Source organism: Perissodus microlepis, chromosome 5, assembly GCF_051167445.1.
Source record: "Perissodus microlepis isolate ML-2025 ecotype Zambia chromosome 5, ASM5116744v1, whole genome shotgun sequence".
Taxonomy (NCBI): domain Eukaryota; kingdom Metazoa; phylum Chordata; class Actinopteri; order Cichliformes; family Cichlidae; genus Perissodus; species Perissodus microlepis.
In genome coordinates, this window is record NC_140465.1 from 20,815,512 (window position 1) to 20,824,585 (window position 9,074).

The 9,074-nt window shown below is 38.7% G+C and overlaps 1 protein-coding gene across 2 annotated transcripts in view; it reads right to left on the reverse strand.

Annotated features, from left to right (window-relative positions):
* Positions 1-1,034: 1,034 nt before the first annotated feature.
* iffo2b (intermediate filament family orphan 2b) overlaps positions 1,035-9,074 on the reverse strand; it is a 28,487-nt gene continuing 20,447 nt past the window's right edge. Inside the window, exons 3-8 of one of the 2 annotated variants that reach the window (XM_084928693.1) lie at positions 8,365-8,460; positions 7,291-7,461; positions 6,264-6,412; positions 5,648-5,819; positions 5,407-5,505; positions 1,035-4,300 (exon numbers count right to left, since the gene is read on the reverse strand). In XM_084928693.1, the coding sequence (XP_084784819.1) occupies positions 4,067-4,300; positions 5,407-5,505; positions 5,648-5,819; positions 6,264-6,412; positions 7,291-7,461; positions 8,365-8,460 (921 nt within the window). In that variant the 3' untranslated portion in view covers positions 1,035-4,066. Of the gene's footprint in view, positions 4,301-5,406; positions 5,506-5,647; positions 5,850-6,263; positions 6,413-7,290; positions 7,462-8,364; positions 8,461-9,074 lie in introns of both variants that reach the window. The other variant, XM_084928691.1, reaches the window with a different exon arrangement.

Sequence of the window (9,074 nt, forward strand, 5' to 3'; positions counted from 1 at the left end):
CCTGCTTTGCTCATTTGCAGCTCCATGCTTTTATTCTTTTACTCCAAATGCAACATTTGAACAGCCGCTGCATGAGGCTTCAGTTATCACAACCAGAGCTGTGTTACTACAGATCACAGTATATCATGAGGATGTCTCTGACTCCAACTCCAAGAATAGAAAAAAACTGAGACTGAGAGTTCAGAGCAGCCTGAATGCTTTTTTTAAACATATTTTGACCTCATTATTTATAACTTATCCCATGTTTAAAATAAGCACCCACCATTCTAACAGTATACACTTGTAGGCCACTGTGACACAGTTGTTGTTTTAGACAGGCTTCTGTGAGTACTTGAGAAACTGATCATCTACACAAAGTTTCTGGATTTCATAGAGAATGGTCCGAAAAAGAATGGGTAGACTACTTTAAGTTGACAGGTTGATTGTCCAGCTGACAAATCTGCGGCAACTTTATGAATTTAGGTAGATCTGAAGGCAAAATGAGGCCCAATGCAGTATGAGCAAGATTTACCTAATGAAGTGTCCTTTAAGGGTGTGACAAAATAACCCTAATAGGACTCGTTACGTGAAAGTACACCTTAATTATGTAAATGTTTCTTAAAACTTGGCTTCTCTGCTTGATTATGATTATGATTTTTAGTCCATGTTACATGTTAAACTGCCAAAAGATCCTCTACACTTTAATTAAAAGATGCTTCACCAGTAGTAACATACTTTTTTGAAATCTTCTTAAGATGAATCAGTGTGTTCAAAAACTATTTTTGGTGGCACAGATTTCATTGTAAAAAGCAGTCTTTCCAAAATATTCTAGTACACCAACAAACACAGAAGCAACTTCAAAAATATTGTCTATTAACTTGCCTTGAACAGTGCAATCTAGTCTACTTCAAAAACAAAAAACATGAAACCCAATCAATCAATAAACATATCTATATATAGATATATATATCTATATAGATATAGATATAGATATATTGGTATATATATCTATATAGATATAGATATATATATTCAAAAAGTCAAAATAGCCTCTATTTGTATCCAATACACCCTTTTATTCCATTTTATCCCAATATCAATTGAGTACATTCATAATTTTGAAACTGAATCAGCCCTCCACCCACATGAATACATTGTTTCAATAGTTTAAGCAAACAATAATAATAATAATAATAATAATAATAATAATAAAGAATGTACAAATCCAAACAATAAAAAAAACTGAAGTAAATAAAATCAGCTACTTAAAATTGAAACAACAGGATGCAACCTTTGAAGCAAATGAAACACAAAGACCAGTAACAGTAACCACTACAGCTCTGCAGATTCTACCATAGTACGGCTGCTCTTTATCACTCTGCCATGTCTATGAGATTAATAATGATATTAACAGCAAACACAGGTATGTAGTGTAAAACTTGACAGGACAATTAACACAACCACATAGTCCCGCAGATAAAAACCGCTCGTATAAAACCCCTTTATTAGTATGAAACATTCACATCCACCAGGACCTAATTTACATACATCTAGACCACATGCTGTGAGTCGGTCACCTAAAAAACCTGTTAAGTACACCAAAACATAACAAGGTCTCCAATAAGCAAACAGCACACCATGTATCCCTGGGTTGGTTTTTTTTAAATAACAGCTACATGTTTTTTGTTTTTGCTCAAGCTACATTCAACAAAGAGAGTTGCTACAGCATTTTCAACCGATTGAACTACGACCTGCTTCAAAGTGACGGGAAGGTGATAATAATGGTTTGCAAGAATGGCTGACTATGGAAAAAAAAACCAACACATTTTCCCAAAATGTGGAAAACTGACACTGATCTGTGGTACAAACACTAAGGCTGCGCAACTTTCCCGAGTTAGTAGTACTCAGAGCTTGATATATGTCTTTGTCATGTTACTGTACACGCTTGCTTTGGTTGGCTGGTTAGTGTGATGGCGACAGTGGGGTGAAACACTGTCATTTGTTGTTATGGACTTGCTCTTCCTGCATGTCAAAATGATGCTCTGTGTACAGTCCCAGTAAAACAATGGCTCTTTGATGCTTATCAGGCTGGTTTTATTTATCAGCAATAAGAGTATGATGTTTTCTCTGTGAGTAAGGCTGCTCCCCACTCTTGTCTGATATAGTCAATTTGTTTTAGTATGGGTGTTGTGTTGTGGTAAATAAATGACCCGAAAACATATGGAACTAGTTTAAAAACAGCTGAATATGGCAACATAACTTTGCAGTTAACCCAGAACGATTAAAAACGGTGAAAAATACACCATCTTTCTGCCACGAATACATTTTACAGAGACACTGTCTTGATTAAAAACATAGCGCATTGTCTGCATTGCAGCTTTTTAAAATTCAAAATATAATGTTATTTAAAAAAGACCCAGAGCTCCTTTTACCCCCACAAGCATGCTAAAACAACAAAAGGCCAGTATTTTAACATTCTGTTTCTGTAAAACTTCAAAATAGAAGTAGCACTTGATCTTTGATCTAGCAAACCGTACATATACTATCATACAAAGAGGCGATAAAAAGATCACTTCTGTCCCCATGCGTCAGTCAGCTTGTGAGTGCGAGACATCTTAATCTGTTGCAGAAAGACAACTACAAAATAAAACAAACACAGAAAAGGCCTCTGGGGTTTACGATCACATGCCTACAGCCCTCTATGCAAGGTCTGATGTTTCTAGCCCCAATACAGGAGAGACAAAGCAGGATGTGCAACCTGACTACAGGACAGCATGAAATAGTCTACAATCAGGAGTATAACCAAAATCACGTGTAACAACAAAAACTTCTTCCTACTAAAGCACATGAATGAACTGAATGTATACGTGTTAGACGTATGTGAAAGGGAAGCGCTTTTATGATGTGACCTTTGGTTTTAACTTGTTTGGCTTTGATTACACTGATGATTTGTTTTACTCGATAACTTTTAATAGAATTTCTGGATGTGAGCCAATTTTAAATGACCCGCCTTAATGTGCACAAAGTGCGCAGGACAGAAACGTCTCCTAAACAAAGTAAATCTGAACAGCTTCAGCAGCATAACATCTAACAAATGCTTACAGTGCTTATTGCCATGAATGAAGGTGTCACAAGACGCTGTTCCAGTTTGTTTTACTACTGATATTAAGGAAAAAAATAAACAACAACAAACGTCTGATACTAAGATTATTTTTATACATAAACACAAGTTCTTAAACTGATATATAGAAAACACCTGCTTTATTTAAAAGGCTAGTGGTCTTAAGAAAAACAAGGAAGGGTGAAAGCCAGTCCAAAAAATAAGGCCAGCTAAATTGCATAGAACTTGAGTAGTGCACTGATGCATCAAAAGGCTGTGCTCCTTTCCTCTGTCAGCTTTGGCAAACCCTGCAGAGTTCCCTCAGAAACCAACAGAAAACCCAACACAATTTGTCTCCACTTCTTTTTGTCTCCCCAGCAGAAGACACTTAAATTCCCCAAATCCCCAGTTTAATTTGGATTGCAAGTAGCCCAGCTGGGCTCAAATAATAATATAAAATGTTCAAATTAAGGAGACCCAACATTTTGGAATCTAAAATAAATATTCAAAAATGTAAAAGGTGGATATATTTTTGGTGAATAACGTATTCGTTCTCGACTAAACAAGGAGCACAATATGTACTGTCGTCAATTCCTTTAGAAATAAAGGATCGTAATAGGGTAGAAAAAAACTTCTCGGCCCATTTAAAATATTTCTTCTTCTTATCCCAAAAATGATTTAAAGCTCTGGACGAGGATCCAGCGAGGCAGCAGTGAGGAAGAGAGCACAGCATGGTTTCTTTACGCACTCTTTATCTCTTTGCCAAACAAAGACGTCCCCCCCACCACCACTTTCTAAACAACAGAAATAGTATAAAAGCACCAGTTCTGGGTCTGCACCAGTGAGGACGACCGAGAGAACTTTAATTAGTAGGTCAAACGGGCCCAGATTTAGATTGGTCCGCCATTCTAGCCGGGCCTTTAAATCCTGTGATAACCAGGGGCGGGGAGACAAGTGGAGATGGGACAAAGCCCAGCAATGCAGTCATCAACTAACGGCGACTTCAGCTTCTGCGTCCTTGTCCGAAATCTCATCCTGGATCTCGTCTGTGTTCCCTGAGTCACTGCTGGCCACAGAGCTGAAAGAGGGAGAGTTCCTTCCGCCTTTAATCATCCGTCGACAGGTCTCCATCTGAACGTCAAGGCCTCTCTTCATGCTGCACATCTCCATGTACTCATGCAGATGTCTGTTCATGTCACTCTTTGCTGTGGCCAGTTCCATCTGAAAGCATAAAAAACAAGATTCAACATAGAGAAGAAAGAAGGAGGAGAGTAAGGACGAGGCCAAACTAAATGTTTATAGGTGGGTATAAACCTCTTGAATCATCACCTTGGATTAGCATGTGAAGATGCTAAACCTTGCTAATGACTGTAAAAACAAAGCTGAACTCTCTGGAAATACAATTAAAAATGTCACATTTTCTACTGTTGATGGGGCAATAAGAAACAGCTACTGCAGTTCACTCTAAGGCAGGTCCAATTCCAAAGAAGAATGACTTGAAATAATAAAATTAATCAAATCAAAAACTTAGCAAACATTTTTCACCAAGTTTATATGTCTTCACCTCATTTGGTCTCAATCAGTCATAACATGCAAGAGCATAAGTTTATAATTGTCTGGTAGCTAAATAAATCAAAGCCAAAGAAATCTTTGCACTTTACTTACCAGGCATGACATTTATGCCTGATAAGGCATGAATCAGCCTTATTCCAAGAATGAATCAGAACTGGGCTGATTCATTCTCTGGGAACCCTGATTGTGCAGATGTGGCGTGTTGCAGTTTTTTTATCACATTTTAGACATTTTTTATGTATTTGTAACCTTTCAGTGTCTCATTTAAAGGTAATTTAAGAGCAATTTAGCCACATTTGACTTATTTTGTATCTCTCTTGATTGTTGCCTGCTACCATTTGGTCTAACATACAAAATAAGGCTCCTTTGAGTCATGCTGTCTCTTTCTGGGATATAAATTTATTAGATCACCACCCAGTCTAAGGTTCATGCAACAGCTGCCCTAAATTACCAGTATTGCTTATTAATAAAATATATTTGAATGTTTCTGTAATGGTTAATCTATTAATGGTTAATGGTTAGGATGTACAAGTTCTTGAAATGAAATGCCATTTTAATGCTAAATTATTATTATTTTTTTTAATCCTTGAATTTTCCAATTTATTCTTTTAGAAAAACAAAGCATAAGAAAAAAAACCTCATTATTATTTTTTGATTAAGATGCCAAATTACAGTTTTTTCCTTGCATTCCTGAAAAAATATGTTTTAGTGGTTGAATGAGCATGTGTTGTGTGGTCGCTGGTAGGTCCGCCTACCTCGATCTGGCCGATGGTCTCCTGGTACTCCTGCTCTCTGGTCTTAAATAGTGACTCTGTTTCATCAATGAGGCTGCCAAGGCTTCCATCCTGGGAGTCCTTAGAGAGCACAGACAGAAACCTCATTCATCATGCATGAGTAAATGTCTTACACAGCAGCCACAGCAATGATCTATACTGTGAATTGCATGACTTTAAAAACCCCATGCTGTCAAATCATCTTAATGCACACAGGACTCACTGGATCCGCAGCTTCGCTGGTACCCTCACGGGGGCAGGTGGTTGTGCTCGTCGGCGCCGCGAGGGTGTATGGCATGTTGTAGTTCGCGAAGTCTTCCCACAGCAAGAGAGTCTCCTCGTTTTCCTCCCACGTCAGACTGTCGCAGTCGTCGTCGATTTCGAACGTCTCACGCCTGGCAACAAAGGAGTTATCTGAGCAATGTCTGTGTAGGACAAGGTCAGAGAATGGAAAAGAAAAGAAAGAGAAAGATGGAGGAAAGCATAAAAGCCAACATATTCAGCAAAGGTCATAGGAAACAAAAGAAGTGCTCTTAGGGTAGACAAAAAAGGGAAGTAGAAGGAAAACAGAAGTAGCAAAGGAAAGAGACAGAAACTGTAATGTTTCTTAAATATTCTAAGTGTTGGTGGTAAATAAATGGCCATATATTTATATCTGTTGTGTTCTGCTGAATGAGCACACTGACTGTTAGCTGCAAAACTGTGAACACCAGAGGGAGATGAAGGAACATGCCGGAAACTATACTGGCATGCTGAAGGTGCAGAGCTCATTTAATTTGATTCAAAACAAAATACCAGCTTTACTTTTGGTGCATGTATCCATGAAAAGTGTCGCTTACAGCTGGTTAAGCATGCGTTTCATTTCATCTGTGATGTTGAGAGACCCGGGGACCTCTTCCTCTGAAGTACTTGGCTCGGCATCCATCTCCGAATTCTCCTCATCGGACACGGCTTTGCGTTCTTTTCTCTTGCAGCAGGCCATGGCACCCTGAAAAACACAAAGACCGTTTGCATCTACGGAGAACCTAATATATCTCATGATTAAGCATAATTATGGCAATTTAGAGCACGCAGAAGTCTGTCAAATACTGAGCAAAAGGCCTAATGTTTTAGCTCATTTTCAGTCATGAGCCTGCACTCATCAGAAGCCAGAAAGACACAGTGCAAGACATGTATGCTTAAAGTTAATATACAGCTAATAAAATAACGTAGAAATTGATATTTTATAAAAAAAAACTACAGAACAGACTGTGTTTTTCTGCACATGTGCATGTATCTCTTGTTCGCATGCATTTTACAAACATGCATAAATGTTTTACGCTGACAGCAGGCTTCATAAACTCATCTACAGATCAATATTTATTGGCATATAAAAATTGTAAATTGACAAATTTCATTAAAGGTAGGATCGTATATAACATGTGGTACATGAGAAGTCACCAGCTTGGTTCACGGAGGATTTATTCTTGGGCTTCAGCCAGCAATGTCGGCGCAATGTGATAACCTTGTGTGCAGCGAAAAGTTGGCAGGTCAGCATTTCATCTTTTGTTTATGTGTGTCTGTGTGTGTGCGCGTGCATTCTGTACATAAGTCTTCTCCATGTCTATATTTACGTGTTTGCATGAGAGCATATTTGCGAACATGCAGCTATGGACCGATGCCCATTTAGGGCGGGGGGTGTCATTCAGTGCATGATCAGCTGAGAATGAAAGTAACAGTCACCACACAGCGAGCGCCTGGCAGATTTCATCTCATTAGTGCCGAATTTCTCCTTCACAATACAATTTAGGTTCTTCCTGCATTTACTATCGGCTCATCTAAGAAACTGTGAGAGAGCAAATGAATCCGGGGCAGATGGACACTTGCCTTCTCAGGAAGCGACCTTGCGGGACTAACGTTGAACATTTTTGACATGTCCTCTGAGTTGCGTTGCTGAGCCACATCGCACAGTTTGGCCGTGATGTCAATCCGCCTGCAGATGTCCATGTCCACCCTCCTGGCTTTCTCCTGAATCTTGGAGTCCAGGTCAGACATTTGCTGTATGAGGACAGAGAGCGGCTCTTTAGATGACGTTCATACCGTCGTGATTATCAGCTGGTGTTAAATTGCGTCCCACATTTCCATGCCGACTCTACCCACACCAACATAACACTGTCATTTTTATCTGAATTATTCATCTCAACAAGCACTTGCAAAATAATGTTAGTGCATTCATCTATGTGCAGTTCAAAAACTATACTTTGGCCTATTTATTATCTAATAAAAAATAGGCAAATTCTGGTCTGATAAGTATGCAGAGGCAGATATGGAGCATGGAAATATGGATATTTTTTTTCTGAGCAATTCAATCCAGAGGCACAAATACAGACTGTCTAACCATTGTAGGGTTTTAACTAATCTATTCCTCCTAAAACATCCTCTACTTCTGCATCACTTACCCTTCTCTTAATGCAAATAACAGGGTGTAATGTAAAGCACGCAAAAAGAGACAAAGAATTGAAAATCCATCACTGGCAAAGTAAACAGAAGCAGGCTAAACAACAGTATTTTCCAAAACAAAAACAGCATGTGCATATATTTATCCCCAAGCAATTGCGAGCTGTGACGTGCCCCCCTGCAGTTTATCACAAGTGAACTGTATATCAGTCTGAGCAGACTTGCCAGGGAACAATACAGTGCTGCACAGAACAGGAAGTGCTCTGGATCTACAGCTGCTTTCTGAGCTATTTCAGGAATATTGTCTTGGATGATTTATGGTATTTTATATACTACATATATATATAAATTTTATACCTGTATGCTACAGGAGGGGTCATACAGGGAAGTAACTGTCAATGTTGTCAACTCTTGAACACTAACCTGATTTATTTAAGTTTGGGAGCCAACACAGTGAAAGGAAAACTGATAATGACTTCACCCTGGTGCTAAACGAACACTTACATCGCTCATGAGACTCTTGAAGACCACAAGTTCAGCCTTCAGTCTGTCCACTTTCTCATTAAGATCATCCTGGACCTCTGCTGCCTCCTGGGCGCTCTGAAAAGGATGTCACAGAGAAGAAAGCAAGACCAGGAGGTTTATAGTTGCATGATCAAACATTTGCTTTCACTTGAGGCTATTTGCATTTTAGGATATTGACCACAGTGTATAAGGACAGGAAACTAGATAAACTGACTAACAATTTAAGAAGCTTATTTACTCAGATAAAGGGACTGACACCATTCTCCTGCCTACAGCCAGCTTACTGGCTCAAAAAGAAACCATGAATCTACTGTAGCTACAAGCACCACAAAGTTGTTATTTTATTCGGGCCTTTATGTGCTGTACTACTATTTCCCAGTCTCATCCTCACTGTATATTTTCAGGTAGAGCACAAGAAGCACACAGTGTGGGAGTAGGATAATTTTTATTTTTCATCTATCTCTCAGCAAAAAAATAAATAACAGTATTTTCCAAAATGTCAACCCATCCATTTAAACTCTGCACTGGTAGTTATACCTGTTTTTGAACATTACTTTCACTACTCATATAGTATTTTCTTAAAATCTCACAAACCCACAAAGATGACTATTTAGCAAGTAGAACTGAAAGGCTAAAAGTTAAGCCTGCCTTGGTTTAATTCACCACCAGAGGAGTACCAGCTTTTGTTT